General features: G+C 38.6%; 1 protein-coding gene across 1 annotated transcript in view; it reads right to left on the bottom strand.

Moving 5' to 3' along the window:
• The window catches only part of epas1b (endothelial PAS domain protein 1b), a 77,688-nt gene extending 59,824 nt beyond the window's left edge, over positions 1–17,864 (bottom strand). The window contains exon 1 of the mRNA XM_084735189.1: positions 17,408–17,864. Coding sequence (XP_084591315.1) covers positions 17,408–17,433 — 26 coding nt within the window. The 5' untranslated portion in view covers positions 17,434–17,864. The remainder of the gene's footprint in view (positions 1–17,407) is intronic.
• Positions 17,865–18,898: the final 1,034 nt, after the last annotated feature.

The following is an 18,898-nucleotide window of genomic DNA, read 5'->3' as shown; positions in this document are numbered from 1 at the left end:
TAGTTGTGGCGCCTAGCTGAACACAAACACAGAGCAACAATACAGTACTGGCTAATCTGTGATCCTGAGGAACATGCAGTTCTGGAAACACAGCCAAACACACAACACACACACACACACACACACACACACACACACACACACACGGCCGAACAAACAGCTATCCCAGACAGGGGCCCCGACTTCGGCTCAATCAGGGGAAGAACGATGCAGGAGATTGCTGATGATTCTGATAGTCCATGAAAGAGAGGTACACACACACACACACACACATTCTGGCACAAACAAACAAACCCGCCCACGCCACACTGATGGTCGGGATAGACTGGCTGATTGAAAGAGGCACAGAGGGGAGAGAGCCGCAGGCAGAACAGAAAGAGACAGAGAGGAGAGGAGAGAGGGACCACAGGTGGTGTGAGGGAGGTCAGCTGACCAGACTGAGACCCTCCATCAGAATACCAAACACACTGCACGCCTCGCGCTCAAACACACACTCACACAAACTGTGAGAAGGTAAAATATCAGATAGTTTTAGCTTGATTTGCACAAGTTTTGAGACGATCTGTCTCTGAGATTCCTGCCTCCACCACAACACAACGGAGGTGAATACAAGTCTGGGGTCCTCACAGTAATGAGCAGTTCTTAATGAAAATACTTTCTACTTTAACTGAGAGAACTCCCATCCAAACTCTTATTTCAGGTTTTGTATTCTAAGCTGTGGCAGAAATCGTCCTATAAATGCTGATTTAATTGCAAATAACCACATCAGTCAATATTTGCCTGGAAAAGCTACCAAATTAAGACATTTTAACTCAAAAACATTATTGTGTTCATGCAGACACAACCAAACCCCATGACTTATGTGTGGCCTTGCAATTTTGTACAACCTTTCCTTTTTTTTTGCATTTATATATGTTTTTATTTTGTCACAGGTACTGAAAAGAACAGAGGGTTTGTCATTGTTTTTGCTCCGTGCACTTCTTCATCTGCAAATGAAGCATTTTATTAGCGTTTTTGTACTTGTGAGCCTTCTAGGTGAGGTTCCTCAGAACAAGTTGCCTTTGATTGTAATGAATTACATATTGAAATATTCTTTTGCAAGTTTCACTTGCTCCCGCTACGTCCTTGCAACAAAAAACAAGCCTAAAATCAATGCAACATGCATTGTAATTTTTTTTTTTTTTTTTTAGAAAAGCTGCCATGAAATCACGCATTTTAGGTTGCAACAATCCCAAAAACAGCCTGCAAGACATCATAACTATGAAATAACATATTGTTGCACGTCATCATATGAACATATGCACAAAACATTTCAGGGAAGTAAAAAAAACTGTATTATTAAACTAACCAAATTTGCCTAGTCAAAGTTAGTAGCTCCTTTTAATACTTGTGATCAAGAGCACAGATTTATGAAAAGAAATAAAAATGACAACATATGGAGATGAGAGCACTCAACAGTGGTGATATTATGTGTGTGTATTTTAGATTTCTGAAAAGCAAAAACCAAAGAAAAAAAGGTAAAGATCTGAGCTGTCAAATTTTGAGTATTAATCAATCAGACAGTAGTGAGAGCTCAGTGTGAGAATATGAGAGCTGACTGATGTCTTTCAAACCACATTTAGGACAAAGGTGAGACGAGCTGGAGGCAGATGAGTCAGTGGTTCCAGTCAGACGGCTGCAGGAACACCTGTGGGCTGCTGTCAGGAACTTTTCTGTTTATTAACCAGGTCTGATCAGTCATATTTCAGGGAAAGTTTGGCCTTTGCACAATCTGTTTAATTTGATCCCGGTGAAATAATGTCACAACCTCTCTCTTGAGCGGTGGTAAATAAAACAAATCTCCCTGGGGGAAATGTAAGCTTTGGATTTATTTGCAGGAGCACTAACGGTCTGTTCCTGCATGTTAAAGTTTTCACATGCTTTGTAGCAATAAAAAAAAAATCTTTTACAGTAAAACTCAGACTGGAGTGTAATCTGTGGAAAAGGATTATAGAGACTTAAAGAGAAAGGAATGTAAGTCTTGTACAGTTTCTCAGTTTGCCAGCGCTCACTGAAGCTTCTCACACAGTCCAGCTCTCAGTCTGACATGCAAATGTGTCAGAATAAAACAATAAAAGTGAAGCTGAGGTTGAATATTTACGCTGACGACTGTCTACTGTATTTCTAAGTGTTTATAACCCATTTTTCAGGCAGCAAAAAGCCTCATCTGAAGAAAACAAGCTCAGAGACGAGGTTCCATCCTGTGAAGGGAGTCTGGCTTTGAGCTGCTCTCAGATCAGCTGTGTTTTCACGGCTTGTTACAAGTCAGAAAATTAATTTTTTGTCTAGAGTGGATGAAAATAAGGCTGAGGGAGACAGTTACAATTATAGTCAAAGTAATCACAATATGACTTTTTTTTACCAAATCATGCAGTCCTACTATATTCCATTTCTGCCATATTCTACAGATAGATCCCTATAAATCCTACACACTGGACCTTTATGGGTTCTAGTGTTGGGCAAAATCTTAAAATTTTCCACACGGCAGTCTTCAGCCCAGCGATTGTGATATATTTGCACAGGTGTATGTCAGCCAAAAACAAAAAAACTAAACCTGACACAGTCAAAGGGTACTAGCAGCACGATGAAGCAATACTTTTATGAGCGTAAGCACAGCAAGTAGAGGAGTGTTCATCACAAACACTATGTAAACTTTTAAAAATCGTCTCTGGAAGTGCCTGATTGATAATCAATTGGTGGGTTGGTCTGTAAAATGTCGGAAAATTATAAAAAATGCTGATCACTGTTTTCCAAAACCCAAGGTGGTGTCCTCAAATGTCTTATGTCCAAAACATAAAGATTTGTTTTAGTTTAGTCTCTCTGATCATTCATGACTCGGTTCGACTTGATTTGGAGGAGGCAGACGTTCACGGAGCTGGAGCTCAGCCAGGTGACAGTCAATCGTGGAACCTGGCCATTTTGGTAGCAGAGGAAGAGGAAGAAGGGGAACTGGCGGACAGGAAATAGGAAATGGCAAGGAGACAGAGTTCTGAAGGAGGGGAGAAAGAAAGGGGGGGCATGTGGGGCAGGTCAAGTGACCGCGAATACGGGGGAGGACAACAACAACAAAGTGCGCGGGGCAGGCAAACAGCACAGCTGGCAGTCGAGGATACACATGAGAGAATGTGATATGAGCAAAAAGACATGCAAGAAAAAAAAAACAAAGACGGAAAGAAGGAGTCTGAAGACGGGAGGAGGAGGAGGAGTGGGAGGGTGAGAACCAAGGAGATAAAAATAACAATGGAAAGATGCAGAAGACATTTCCCAGACCACCTCCTCTCCTCCCCTGCTGTTTCCCCTCACTGTGCAGGGGCCCCGGGGCCAAACGGACTTCACGTGAGGATGACCAGGGGCCTCTGGACTCCACGGGGCCTCAGATCTGGCCTCGTAGATCTGACTATTACTTTTTTATTGTTTATAAGCCTGTAAATGCACTTTGCACTTTCTCATTTAACTGCTGGTTTCCAATCCAAAACAAGTGAGTGAGTGAATCTTGCTTTCATTGGCTTCATGACGAAAAACGTTTAAATCCAGATCAAAATTATCCAGAATTTGTGAACCATTTTTTTTGTTGCCAGATAAAACTGATCTTGGTGGTTTTGTCCTGGCTTCAAAGAATTTTCAGATCAATCATTCTGATCCAGATACCACAAGATCAGGATTACAGAATCTTCTGATAAGACTCCATCTGTTGGTCAGAGCAACATTTTGTTTCAGTTGTCAGTGCTGCCAGGTGGAGGTCAGAGGAACCCTGCATCATTTGGCGATATCATGAAGCTTCATGACGCAGGTCCTACAGGTCTGTCCATCTGCCTTGAGTCCATACTGAATCCACCTTCCCAGTGGGATTAGGATAGTCCTGATTTTTAGCATCAAAACTATCCTAATTTCCACCTTAGAGTTTTGAAATACGCAAAAATAATATTTGATCTGGATGCTGGATAAGCATGGATTACCAAATCCATATCCCAGTTTTGTGGGATCAGGATTTGAAATTTGAGCTTTAATCCTGTCCGGATAATTCCGATCTAGATTAAAAGTTTTGGAATACTGTCCCCATGTGATTTGTAAATTAACTGGATAAATTGCTATTGGAGGTAACCAGGCTTATTTACTTTCTTGGCCGATGTTAGCTTAGCATTTTTACGAGTGTTAGCCAACATTCAGCCACTGATTACAGACAAGGTTTCTTACCAACTAGCTATTTAGCATTTTAAAAGTTTGTGGGACTTATAGTATGTCTAAAAGCCTTAGTATGAAACCAATATTATTTTTATGACAAAAATTGCAAAACAAAACAAAAGAGTTACCGTCTGGTCTGGTCTGGTACCAACAGAGGTGGGGAGTAAAAATGTTTTGTTACTGTACTTAAGAAGACTTTTCAGGTACTTTCACTTTCTACATTTTTACACAAATACCTGTACTTTCTCCTCCTTACATTTTTAAAACAGGCACGTTATTTTAGTTTTAATACACTTGAGGGGAGTTTTTTTTTTGTCATTGTGCACTCCCGTCACCCTAAATGGGTGGAACAATAACACAAAAAAGACAATTATTTGGTGTTTCCATCAGTGCACGACAGATGAATCAGTCCTACTTGAATAAAGAATGTGTGGACTTTTGGAAAAATAAAAATAATCAGTGAATTTTCAGGGAAAGGTAGCAAGAAAGCGTCACCCACCAAACAGGCACTGGCCTGCGGTACAATACCAAATCCTGTCAGGAAAATCCCACCAACAATCCTCCGCTTCCTGCTGAAAAACATTATATTAGCCTTTAACCTCTGTATTATTCCCTTCATCTTCACGTGGAGCTGTTTATGTGCTCTCAGCAGTGATGCGTTAAATATCTGTTGGTCTGAATCTACACACACACACAAAGTGTAAAGTCCACAAACAGCAGCAACCTCAATTAAAACTTAAAGTCCGGCTTTTACCCCTTGGACATTCCCCGCTGTTCATCTTCCTCAGAGAACCAACCACAATAACCCACAAATCTTCCCTTGCAGCTGGGAAACATCTGTATCTGTATCTCTATCACCTCTCTGCTTAATGACCCAGTCTGTCGCTGTCTCTGGTAAATCTTTCACTCGCTCAGCGCTCTTTAATCTCTGTTTTGTTCAGCTTCTGTTGTCTCGTTGTGTTTCTGTCTTCACCTCCCTTTCACTTGAGCCTTAAACCCCCCCTTCAAACACACACACACACACAAAGTGGAGTTTGTATTACAAGAACAGATTCTTAACCACAGAGAGACTCTTTTAAAACTGACAAACAAACTCAAGTGGCTTTTAGTGTTGCTGCTGAGATAATGCTGCTGTTTGTTTGAGCTGAAAATGAACTACAAGGGCAAAAAAACCCACATTTTTTAAACTGAATCTGTGTTTTTTGGAGGAAAGGAATAAATTCTGTCTATACCTGCTGATCTATCACAAAGTTCAGTTCAGATTTGGGAATCACTCAAGGAAGTGATGAGGAGATTCTTGTAAGTCATAAAAACCAAAAGTAAAACATCCGTGTTGTTCAAGGGTCAAGTTCAGCTGCTTTCCCAAAATGATCCAGACAATAGTTTTGGGAAAGTCCATGTCTGCAACAGCCTCAATACAAGCTGATTACTCACTTTGAAAGAGAAAACCCAGCCTGAGAACAATCTTCCACAGCAAGTTTTCTTTCTTTTGATTTTTGGTGAAATTTTGGTGAAATGAAACTGCCAACCGTTCTCTGGTTCCAGATTTGTTGCTTTTCTCAGTTTTATATAAAAGTTGGTTGCAGCAAGGGTTGAATGATGAACATCAGGGTCAATAATGGGATTATTAGTTATTGTTTTGATAAAGAAATTACAGCAAATAAATAACGACTGTAATAAAATCTGATTTGACCGATGATGTCTTTCAGTGGTGGTTCTAGTCTGACACCATCCTTGAAGTCGTCCTTTAAAACTGTTTGGAAAAGGGCATGCACTTTCAAAAAAAAAAAACGCTTGGCAGGTGATTGGATGAACCATCTGTCTATCACGTCAGTCACGGGCTAACTTCAACCAATCAGATCAAAGCCTTCAGTGTCTTCTTTCAGTGAAGTAATACTCTCCGGTTCTGATATAACTCATGCTATCACAGTATCTGTGCTAACCTCTTGATTGTGACAAGTCACTTCCACGGACACTTCCTGCTGTCGTCACGCCTAAAACCTCGCCCGTAACTGCCAGCAGTCCTTCCTAGGAAGATGACTGGCTGCACCACTTTTGGTGCAGACAGGTAACAGATAACAGATAACAGATAACTTAAAGCCTGGCAAAATGGATTCTGAGTTAGATTTGGCTCAGTCGGAGCTGTGGAATATTAAGTCATCCATCTTGCTCACAACATCCCTCAGGTTACATATTTTGATATTTACTGATATTATGACTACTGAATATTGTTGGGAAGACTGTTGGTGCCTTCAAGAAATATTAGCATGATGAGATTTTTGATGAATGTAGATATAATGACTAAGTGGGTAGAGGCAAATAGCTAGAACAGCCTGTAAATTCAGAAAATTGCATCACTTTACAATAATGCAGCCTTTAAAACCAGGAAAAAACAACTTATTACAATATAACAATATCCAAAATGTAAGATGATATCTAGTCTCATATCACAACATCAATATAATAATGAAATACTGCCCAGCCCTACCTCAGGTGTGAATAAACTACAGATCATATTTTCAAATATAAAACATGTTATTGGTAATCTTATGTGTATTGTCAATAAGAGGCAGGTAATTCTAGATTATTGGTATTGGCTGAATAAAATCCGTACTGTGCATCCCTAAACTTGACTTGGACCCCAAAGTACTTGAAAACTTTCAGAACATTGAATGTGCAAAGTAATCGGTGCCCAAAGCTGTCAGGTAAATGTCATATAGTAAAAGCAGAGCATTTTTTTTGTTTTGCAGGAAAGATGAAAAGTACAAACACTTGAAAACTAGAACCTCAGAATGTGCTGATAGCACGGTGCTTGAGTTAATGGACTTAATTCCTTCCTTTCTCTGAAAACAAAAATAACCTCTTTCCCTCTCTATGAGAGGCCGTAAATCCACTCGTTGACTTTCCACTTTTAGACGTTTGGCCTCGTCTCTCTGTCCGTCTCTCCTTGCATTCCTGTGTCTTTCAGAGGGCAGGTTGAGCGGCTGCTGGAAGTGGCGTGATGTTTGGGTAGTGTCGGAGGCGGAGGGGTTAGCACACAAAAGAGGCATGACGGCGCTGTGCCAACCAGGCCCCGGCTCGCTGCGGAGCGCTGCCGCGGTGTGAACTGCTGAGTGGACAGGGCTGAGCAGTCGGAGCTGCTCCTCCTGCTCGTCTGTCTTTACCTCCCTCGCTGGTTTATGTTCGTCGGTGTCACCTCTACGGACGGTTTGTTATCACTCTGTCTTGTTTTACAACTTTCTGTCCTCCCCTTGTCTTCTCTCCGTCTTGTTTTTGGCAGCTTGCTCTCCTCCCTCTCCCTTCCCTCTCGTCTCCTCCCATGAGTTAGCACAACAAAGATGCAGTCACAATATGGAGCAGCGCACAAAAGGAGAAAACTAGCACAACTGATGAGTCGACATTTTACACTGAAAAGATTAATGAAGTGCTTCCAACTCATCCTTCAACATTTGCAGCACAAACACACTGTATGTAACAAACAGCAGCAGATCCATCAGGACTTTTTGGCAGAAATCCAACAAAAAGTTTGCATAATTCACATTTTTTGGACCCATTGAGAATCATGGGAAATCACTGTAGGGACTGCTCTTAAAAGACACAAAACTTTGGTAAACTCTGTCCTAGAAATAAACTTAAAACAAATTAACACACTTGAAAAAGGGCTATCAATGTTACATCAAAATCAAGATATGAAACTAGGTATCATCTTAGATTTTGGATATCACAATGTCTTTTTTTTTACAATCAAACAATTGTGTGCGATGATATTTCACATTCTAATTCCTGCTAATTTTTTTTTTTTTTTGCAAAACCCCTCACTTTTAATTATCTTAAACGAGGGAGAGACTCAACCATGTATGTATCTAACTCACACTGTATGTCTTGATTAAATCTGGGGTGGACAGTTTATTTTTGGTGTTCAAAAAAGTTCTATAATAATCTTTTTTCGCCATAATGTAATTCAAGCAGTGTGAGAGAAAACTAGACTCTGTTCTACAAATGCACTTGCTTGTGCATGTCCCTTCAGATGTCAAAAGCCTGACTCAATGGCGGAAAACCCTCCAACTTGTGATCGATTTCCAGTGAATGCTTTGTCTCCTACACTGCACAATGTAAAAGACGTTCCAGGTCCACACAGAGTGTCTGACTCATTATCTTCAATGTCATGGTGCTTGTGTCAATGGGTGGGAAAGAGGCGCGATGGCAGCAGCGGGGAATAACCTTTGAGGGAGGACAGCGGTGTGAGTTTGTGGTGTACCATTCTGTCATCCTGCTGTTAGGACGCTGTCGCGGCTGCCTCTGAAGCCCGGGGCGATGTGCCCCGGGGCTGCAAAATGCCGGAGGGGCTTCTTAAAGAAAATGAGCCATGGCGAGAAGGACCAGGCTCTCGCCATGGAGTGCGGCGTAAGGTTCTGCATGGCAACAGACTCCTCCTGCTGCCGTCTAACCTCATGTTTGTCAGCAAAGAAAGACGTTGAAGGTTTTCTTCATTATCTATATTCAAGTGTTGGCGACTACAGCTTTAAGATAAAGATGATATAACTGATGACATCAGGGTCAATGGTCACGATGGAGACAGTAAATAGCTTTTATCTTCCATTATGGCTCATTATTAATGGTGTCTAAGGTTCAGTGTGCTACAGGCAAGGTTCACACTTTAATGAAAGAAAAACAGTGGTAGTTATTTTTTGCAAAATACAAATTTGTCCTCAAACATGAAAATAAAACCTTAGATATTAAGTATTATCTCCTAAATCAGCTATTAAGACACATGTGATGAGAATGTAAAATCAAATGCTCAAATTAGTCATTTGTAGTAAACAGTGAACACTTAAATTTGTTTAGTTCTACTAAATGAAAAATGATGAGTCCCAGTAGAATTTTCTTTTGTGTTTATTTAAGTCATAATGTTTTGATTAATGATGCAAATACAGTCCTGAAAAGCTCCCCAAACCAGAAATATTTTAAGAGATTTTAAAAATATATTTTCATTATCATTATACTGAGTTTACTGTACATGAAATAAAGTTGTTTCTACTTAAAAGTCTGTTCACTTCCTTTAAATTATTGCAGTGAGAAGGGTGAATGAAAATTCTGAGTTGCATTTACAGAAAATACTTGAGTTGGCTTAATGAATCATTTTAATTTAACTGTAGCACGGCTGCAACTAACAATTATTTTCATAGTCAATTAATCAGTCAACTATTTTCTCGATTAATCAAAATAGTTTGTTTTAAAATGTCAGAGAATGTAAAAAAAAAAAAAAACTGACAATCACTGTTTCCAAAAATCCAAGATGACGTCCTCAAATGTTTTGTTTAACTCACGACTGAAAGATATTCAGCTTACTGTCAGATAGTGTGAGAGTGAAGAAACTAGATAATATTCACATTTAAGAAGGTGAAATCAGAGAACTCAAACCAGTTATCAAAATAGTGGGCAATTCATTTAGTAACTGATTAATCATTGCAGCCCTACTGATTGCCTTGTTTCTTTGAGTGCTGCTAACTTATTCAGGTTGACAGTGCAGTATTTTAGTTCATATTTTTCAGATCCCACATTCACACAGTCATGTTTTGCAATTGCCAGATAAATGCTGCAGACTATACTGTTACACCCCCCTCGGACTATAATGGTGACATAAAATAGACCCAAATGGATCAATCTCTCCACAGTCAGGTCATGTATATGTGCCTGGCAGCTGCCCTGGAATCTGACCTTTGAACATTGTTTCCAGTGGAATCACATGTTGACAGATGTGAGTGGGCTCTCAACTTCTTTTTTTTTTTCTGGTATCAGTCAGCCAGAATGTAAAAGCTATTTAATGCAGACAGCAGTGGAGGAGTAACGTGAGAAACGCTGCTGAGGCGTTAGCTTGTGAAAACGGCTGACTAAAGCTGTGACAGACCACAACAAACACTGGAGCTCTGGAGTCTTTACTGGTGTTACACTGATCACAACCTGCATGTCAGCCTGCAGGCGCTACGATGACTGTAAGAAAAACATACAAGAATTTAGTGGCATCAACTCAGATTTTCTCATTAACTTCACATAAATATACAACTTTTGTTTATTCAAGTTAGCGAAACTTAAATTTTTATAGTATTTATAGTTCGAACACTTCAAGACTTACAAACATCTTTTAACTTTAAGTATTTTGACTTGAAATGATGAGTTGAATGAATGTTCTGTACAGAGTTCAATCAACTCATTAAATTCAGTTTCTAAAGAAACGTGATCAGCATATTAGCTGTTAATATCTTAAACTTACTGATCGTTTTTTCCAAAGTACAACTAAAGTAATAGTTTGGCTAGAAAAGTTTAAAATTACCTCAACTTGTCCCTTCACATTCAGTCAACTTAAAAATTCAAGGCAACCGAAAAACTTACTATTTTAAGTTAACTTCTTTTTTTTTTTTCAGTGACATTGTGCCTGCTTCCAATTCTCATGGATAACTTATCAGATCTCTGTAACAATTCATAATTTGAGTCTTTCAGTTTCAGCTTCAATTTTAAGACAGCCCGAATGCTAACTTTTTTACATTAAAACTTCCCAGCATGCACTGTGGGAGAGTTTAATCTCTCCTGAGACCCTTCTTTGTAATAGTTTGAAGAAAACACATATGATGAAAACTTGCTGTGTGTCTCTAAAACATTGTAAGAGAGGTCATGGTTACTTGATTTCACAATAATTGACGGAGTTGTTGGTTCAACTTAATATTACAAGTTTATTGAACATATTTTCTTAAGTACAACTGAATTAATATCCAGTTTACTTGACCAGAAACTTTGATTTGTTTTGAATCATCATCATTCAAAATTACCTAAACGTGTCCTTTCAATTCGATCATTTTTAAGTGAAAACATTTTTTTGTTTTTACAGTGATGCAGTTTACCTGCTTCCAAATGTCTTGCATAACTTATCAGATCTCTTACCTTCATGCAGTCCGCAGTTCATAACTTGAGATCAATAAACTTTCTACATCAGGGAAAGATTTTTCATCAGTCATTTACTGGTTCCAGCTTCTCAAATATGGCTATTGACTGCTCTTCTATAAAAGTACGCCTAAGTTGAATATTTGTTTTTGTACATTTGGTTATTTGAAGACATAAATTAAGTCTCTGCAAAGTTGTGATGGGTCCTTATAGACCTGTTAATTGACAGATTACACTACATATTTTGGGTAAATTCCTATTTTAAAAGGTATACCCATGGTTTACAAAAGGCAAGCAAACATAACAAGAATACATCTTCCTAGTTAAGTCTAAGTGGTCACTAGCCATGGGTTAAACTAACAAACTAGCCAGAATTATTAACTGATCAGTCAATCACTATAAAAATTTTTAAAAATGTCAGATTTTTCTGGGATTTGCTGGTTTTCTCTGATGCAAAATGAACATTTATGAATTTTACTTGGACAAAACAAGCAATTTGAAGATTGTTTTTTACTAACCTAGCTAGGGATGATAACGATTAATCAATGGTTGATTGATCTATCATTCAAACTTTGATCGATCAAGTAAAATTTAATCAACCGACTATCAAATAAGGATATGAAAGTGAATGAAGGCCTTTATGTCTTTATACATTTCCTAGGTCATGCAGTGCTGTCAGAGAATATGTATATGTTGCTGTGGAAATAAAGGAGGGAGAAATGCATTTGGTATTGTCTGGTATAAGCAAAATTTGTATGTTTTTGATAACAACTGATTGATTAATTGATCATTAATGTTAGCAAGGATTGATTAAAGAAAGTGCTTACAATTTGGAACCCTACGGCAAACAGTGAATCCATTAAACAGGAAAGAAACCTGCAGATGAACTGAGAATGAACATAATCTTTACTGTAAACTTTTAAGCACTAGAAAAAGACAATAAATTACATTGTTTTGTCTTTAATGCACTTTCAGGACCTCTGGTGCTTTCAAGCTTGCGACAGATTTGGGTTGACAGCGAGTGGACAATCACATAAAGACATTCCAGCCAGTTCATCATGTCACATCAACACGAGTTATATTAATAAAAGCAATCTGAGTGGCTGCATCTCAAATAAACACAGGTCGTGTTTGCCAGGCAGCTGTCATGAATCATACAACTTATCAGAGCAATTATGACTTCCAGGCAGCAGCAGCAGTGACAATGTGCTACTGTGTGATCCCAAGACAAACACAGCGACAGGGGAAATGAGGAGACAAAAACTACTGAACTCGCGCGCACACACACAGTTTTCATGCGCAGCCTATCAGAGACACACTCGCAGGTTCCCTAAAATGGCCGATAGCTCTCCGTGGAGGCAGCGAGGCGTCAACGAGCCGCAGGAAACGCTCCGGGGCTCGTCTCGCTCCCTGTCTCTTAATGACATTTTCTCTGTTGCTTTCATCCCCGACGACAGACGGGCCAGTGTCTCTGTCCTCTGTCTTAATACCTGCCCTCTTCATGTCCAGGCCTGATCTGACAGAGACTGTTAGACGAGCGGTGGAGAGAAGGACGGGCAAGAAGATGTCCAGCAAACACGACTCTGACGACTGACATCAAGTTTCTTGTCAAAGCAGAATTATTTTTCTCTTAATTTACAGATAATTAAATGTCACCTTTGTTCAGTGGTATTTATCATGTCTCAAATTAAACATATCTTTGTCAGTGTGATATATAACAGACAGATTTATACTTTTTTTCACACCACTGAACAAAGTTAGATACACTCAGGTGGTCCCTTCAGAATAAAAGTCACTGATGACATTTTATTTTTTAAATGCATCCTGATTGTATAAAACAATCTCTTCTAACACCTCAGTTTATTCACTAAGCAGCTCTGATTACATGCTTCTATGGTCCTCTTTTTAACTAAGGAAGCTGGTAAAAAGCTTTATGACTCAGGCTCCTTCTGACAGGAATAAGTAACTGTAAATTAGGGTCCAACCATAAAGGATTTTTGGGGCCGATGCCGATACCAGTATTAAGGAGGGGAAAAAAATTCTATATCTCCTATATCGATTTAATCTAAAATGACATCAGGGCACTGAAACAATAAAATGAGGCAAAGTATGTACTTTTCAGAAAAATGTATGTTTAAATTCACTGTTTCTCACCAAAACTCATTAGTTTAATTATTTGATATGCTTTATGCATCTTAAACTTTCACTGGTGTTTTTTTAATACAAATAAAGAACAATTGGATTTAAAAAAAAGATCAAATATACATAAAATGTTTCTTACAAAACTATTAAAAAATGCAAAATTATCTGATCATGAACATCCAGACCGATACTGGTATAAATAGATAGGTCTATAGCTATGCTCGGCCAATACTGGGCTCATAATATCAGCTGACCAATATATCAGGCTGCTCTACTGTTTAAATAATTCTATTACTGTTCCTTTATTTAAAGATTGATCATTTTCCCCTTTTTGTTTGATTGCATCTTGTCTACAGTTTTTTTCTATTTGATTTGTTATTTAATCTGTTTGTTCTGTCATTGTTGTGTAATACATTGTCTTACACTGTCCAGATTTCCATTTGAGACAGTCTGCTTGGGAATCCCTTGAAAACGAGATGATATTTGGGCCCAGCCAAACCTTGATTTCTGGGGCAGATGCCAATAAAGATATCAGGATATCAGATTTCAGCTGATATTGTAACTATAAATGTGGTTTTCAAACACAATTTAACCATCAACTTTATTGTTCAAAATGACATCAGGGCACTGAAACAGTAAACTTTAGTGGTATTTGTAATAATTACTATAATTATATATATATTTTTAAAAATAGCTTTGATAGGCTTGTATCTGTTGACAAATATATCTGCCTGGCTCTAAATGTTACATCTCAAGGTTTCTATCCTTAGATGATAATCATCTTAAGATATTTCTGTGGTCTGATTGGACAGTTTTTCCACAGGTAAAATGTTAACTCTCTCTCTCTGACAGGTGTGATTAAGTAACTGTTATGGTGACACAGACTGGGACAAGCTGGAACCAGTTAAACCATTATTACACAGAGATTAGTCCCATGACCTCATCACCACCACCACTGGTGAACAGTTAAACTAACCAAAAAGCAGGCTGGTGCATGTACTGATGACACAATAAAGAAGCTGTTGGGGAAACACAAAGATGTGCACAGAAATCAGCAGCTTAAGTATTTCACAGATTCACTTTCCCAGGTGTCCTGCTGCAGAATATTCTAACGTAATACTGGGGCAAATATTAGGGTTTTCTGTTGCATCAGCTGACGAAGCTGACAAAAATTTTCATGGCAGCAATGACTAATCAATTAGTTGTTAACTAGTAAATTAATCACCAACTGATTTGATACTTAATTAGTTTGAGTCATTTTTTTAAAGGAAAAAAAAGTGTGAATATTTTATATTTTATGACAATAAACTGAATATCTTTTGGGTTGGGGGCAAAATAAGACATTTGTGGATGTCAGTTTGGGCTTTGGGAAACACTAATTGACATTTTTCACAGTTTTTTAGACCAAGCAACCAATGATCAACAGATTAACCAACAGTGAAATTAATCTCTAGTTGCAGCCCTGCATGAATGATCCAGCAAAACTCCGAGCGGTGATTAAGCGGCTTTAATCTCCCCCACAGGACAGCAGATTTTACGGCCACTACAAGATACCTGCAGTTCTGGAAACTTCCTGACCAGGCGGTCTGATATCTGCTGTAATAACTGATTGGGCATTGTCCCATAGAGACGCCTGACTGCTCTGAAAGGAGGTGAGAGGTTAACAACTTAGATTCTCTCTTGAAAGTGCAGCTTTACCGGACAAATATGCAATAATTGATCAGAATTATTATCAGACAGATTCGAGGCTACTGCTTTGGTCTGTCAGACATCCTGTCTGCAGAAATAACGTGTTGTGTGGCTGTGTGAAAGTGCAGGAAAATGAAACTTAATGTTGAGAAACCACAGAGGATCACATGAGTGTCGTAGTTTCTGCCCCTCAGATACATATTCACAAGACTTTACACATAGAGTCAGCAAAAGATGATGCAGTTTGTTTACAGCACAACTTTAAATGGAAGAGGATACTTCACAGGGGCTGTATTTGACACTGAAAGGTCATGTGACCTTAAATTGCTATAAAAGAAACAATATAATAAATTAATTTTGGTTTATAATTATATAGTTTAACACTGGAGCCTATTCATGTATAAGTTTGGCATAAATTACACTGATAGAAAACTAGTTTAAAGGCTTTTACAGTTGCTTGTAATTTTAAAATTAGACTGAGTGATCACTGTAAAAATAAAAAAAAAAATACATTTTTGAGTTTTGCGCCCAACTCAAACTCTTATGTATGTTTTACTAACAATGTTCTGACATTATTTACTTTTCACCTTTAGCCAAACTTGACACCCCCCCCCCACCCCCCCCCAAAAAAAGTGTAAAATGTATATTTCAAAACCTGTTGTGAAAGTGAAAGTGAATAATGGTTAATAATTTCATATTTCAAAATGAAACCATCTAACCAAATAATGACAAATCAGCAACACAGCTCACCATGAACAATTTTTACAGTGCAAATTTTGGGTAGGTTCTAAAACTCACAAGATTCAAGTTGTGGAAGAAAGGAAGAAAAAGTAAATTATCTCAACAAAAAGTATATATTTAGTTTATTTCAAAACTACTTTCAAAACAAACTCAAACCTCTAGTGTACGCAGTTGCCTTGAAATTTTTTTTTCAACTTTTTCCAAAAGTGATCTGGACAAAAGCAAATATCACAATATTTTTATCCAAATACCTTGAAATTGATTTATCAATATTGTGACAATATTCTAGTGATGGCTGTTGGCGCTTTCACAAAACATCTTGATAATATCATAAATAATGTGGACATAATGACTAAGTGGGTAAAGACAAATAATAGAAACACTTTTACTAAGACAGTATCAATAATATACTCACATCACAATATCAATATGTTATCAATATATTACCCAGCCCTACCCTGAGATACATATAGTTTGTGTACAAAACTGTACACCTAAAATCAGCAAAAGCTAAAATGTGGTATTATTACGGGACAACTTGTATGGAAGGACAGGAGGGACAGTATTTGAAGCACACGCAACTAGAACCGCAACTACCAGTCTATTAATCGACCAGTTGTCAATTATTATGCTAATCGCCAACTCTTGTGATAATCAATTAATCATTTTGAGTCATTTTTTAATGGAAAAAATGTGATTTCAACATATCTAATGTGAATATTTTGGGGCATTGGACAAAACAAGACATTGGAGGACATCACATTGTAGTTTGGGAAATGGTGATTGATGTTTTTTTTTATATTTTCTAACATTTTATTGACCAAACAACTAACGGATTAATTGAAAAAATGATCAATAGATTAATCAGTAATAAAAATTATTGTTAGCTGCATATGTAGCTGTACACCAATAATGATTATTTTCATTGTCAATTAATCAGTTGATTATTATCTCTTGTAATCGATTAATTGTTCGATCTATAAAATGTCTGATGATGATTTTCAGTTTATTGTCAGAGAGGAGAAAAAAACCCCAGAAAATATTAAATATCAGTGTTCTAAAACATTACTTAAACCAAGTAACTGATTATCAAAACACTCGATTAACCAATTAATCTTTTAATTGATCTTAAATTAGTAAATGAGTTTAATATAATAGATTAATAATGGCCTCAATCATCCTCCAACTGTTTAGATTTTTAGTTTAGTTCTGCAAGTTTTCACTAATAAAAAAAAGCACTTGTTTTTAATATAGCGTGGAGTTTAAGATCAAACATCTGAATTATGAAAACATGAATTAAATTTGGTTTATGACAGTGGCAACCTGACTTCAATCTGATTCAAGTCAGTGACAACCTCCAGCAAACCAAACCCTCCTGTCAATTGCAGCCTAAATCGAATCACCCACTTACCTTACACGACTCTAATCATAACCGTTACTGCATTAAAAACACATTAACATTGTCACAGAGCTTTTCTCCTGAACACTGTGGCTGTGATTTCTGGCAGAGCAGAGATCCAGGCCAAGTCAGTCACATGCAGCAGCAGCAACAGGTCTCCCTCTGTGTCCCGGTAGCCGACTGACACTTTGCGCACTGAATAAACACGCGCTCATCTGTCTGATAACCACATAAAACCCGACAGAGACAGAAGACAGCAGGAATAAGTCAAAGTCTTACCTCTTTTTGTCCTTATCGGCCGTCATGTTTTCTCTTCTTGCACGACAACAGTGTTGTAATTCCTCGACAGTCTTAAGTTTAGTCCAACTGCAGAGTGAGAAGTAAAAAAAAAGAAAAAAAAGTGTCGGTGTTACATGGAAGTGCGCAGACAGATCACGTCAGTTAACCTGTTGCTCAGTCCATAACACCGCCAGGCTGGAAGGGGGATCGGGGCCGTACAGTCTCAGAACACTGCCGAGGATTGTACAGCCTTTCACCCGCAGAGGAGCCCCACACAGGCCGGGAGAGGAGGAGGAGAGGGGGGCGAGCTGAACGATCGCTGAGCCGCTGAGCTGCTGCTGCTGCTGCTGCTGACAGGAGCCGCCCGCAGGTGCGCTTCTCCAGAAACTTTTTCCTCTCTCGCACGGTCTGAAGACTCCCGAAACTGCGCGATCTCTGACCTGAAGCTCAGCTGGCACCGTGGAAGCCGCTGCCCCGCTCCCGGCGCTCTGATTGGCTAAAAACCGACACCGCCCCCTCCCGAAAAGCCCCGCCCTCCTCGCTGTGTCCTGCTCCCCTACCTGTTTGGCCCTGATCAGCAACAGGTGCCAGCTGAGATAGAAGGTCAGTGTGTGTTATATACTGACTACAACAATGAGAAACTACAATGATGGGAGGGCTTTTAAAGGACCAGTGCGCAGGATTTAATGACATCCAGGAGTGAGTTTGCAGATTGCATACACCTTGTCTCACCCTCCCCCTTGTAGAAGAACTTATAGTGTGTTACACTTATACTGGAAAGTTAGAATTCCCAAGTTCCCAGTCAGAAATTTTAAACAGAACGCCCCCTAAAGTCAGATAAATTAGTTAGTCAAGGTAAGTTAAAGAGATAGTTCACCCAAAAATGAAACTTCAGTCATCATCTACTCACCTTCATGCTCATTTAGGACCCATTTAACACTGTTGAAGTTTCACAGGAAAACAGTGTTGCAGAATCTCCCAAACAGTCTAAGTGAACCGTGACCAGTTTTTAAACGTAAAATAAATAAATAAATAAAATGCCACCATATTGCTTGTGTAACTTAAAGTCCTGACATGTTGCTTGCACACTGTCAAAACACACAAACTCAGTTCAGACAGTGTGCATGTGCACGCGAACGTGGCTCCAGGCTAAAGATCTACAGTTAAGATTCAGGCTAATAACATGTTTTTTTTTTAGTCAGCTTGGCAGGTTGGAGCTTTAGGAGACTTGGATTACACCAGACGAGCAATATGGAGGCATTTTGTGTTTTTATTCTGTTGTTCTTTTACGTTTGAAAACTGGTCACCATTCACCTCCACTGTTTAGGAGTGCAACGCTGTTTTCCTGCAAAACTCCAGCAGAGTTTTGTGAACTAAAAAACTAAACCAGATCTTCAATCAGCAGGAGGATAAGTAGATAATGACTGAATTTTCATTTTTGGGTGAACTAAACCTTTAAGATACTTCAATTAGTGCAAATTCTTTATAATA

Source organism: Lutjanus erythropterus, chromosome 14 (genome assembly GCF_056507025.1).
Source record: "Lutjanus erythropterus isolate fLutEry1 chromosome 14, fLutEry1.hap2, whole genome shotgun sequence".
Classification (NCBI taxonomy): domain Eukaryota; kingdom Metazoa; phylum Chordata; class Actinopteri; order Lutjaniformes; family Lutjanidae; genus Lutjanus; species Lutjanus erythropterus.
Note: the sequence above shows the minus strand (reverse complement) of the source record. Positions and strands in the feature narration are given on the sequence as shown.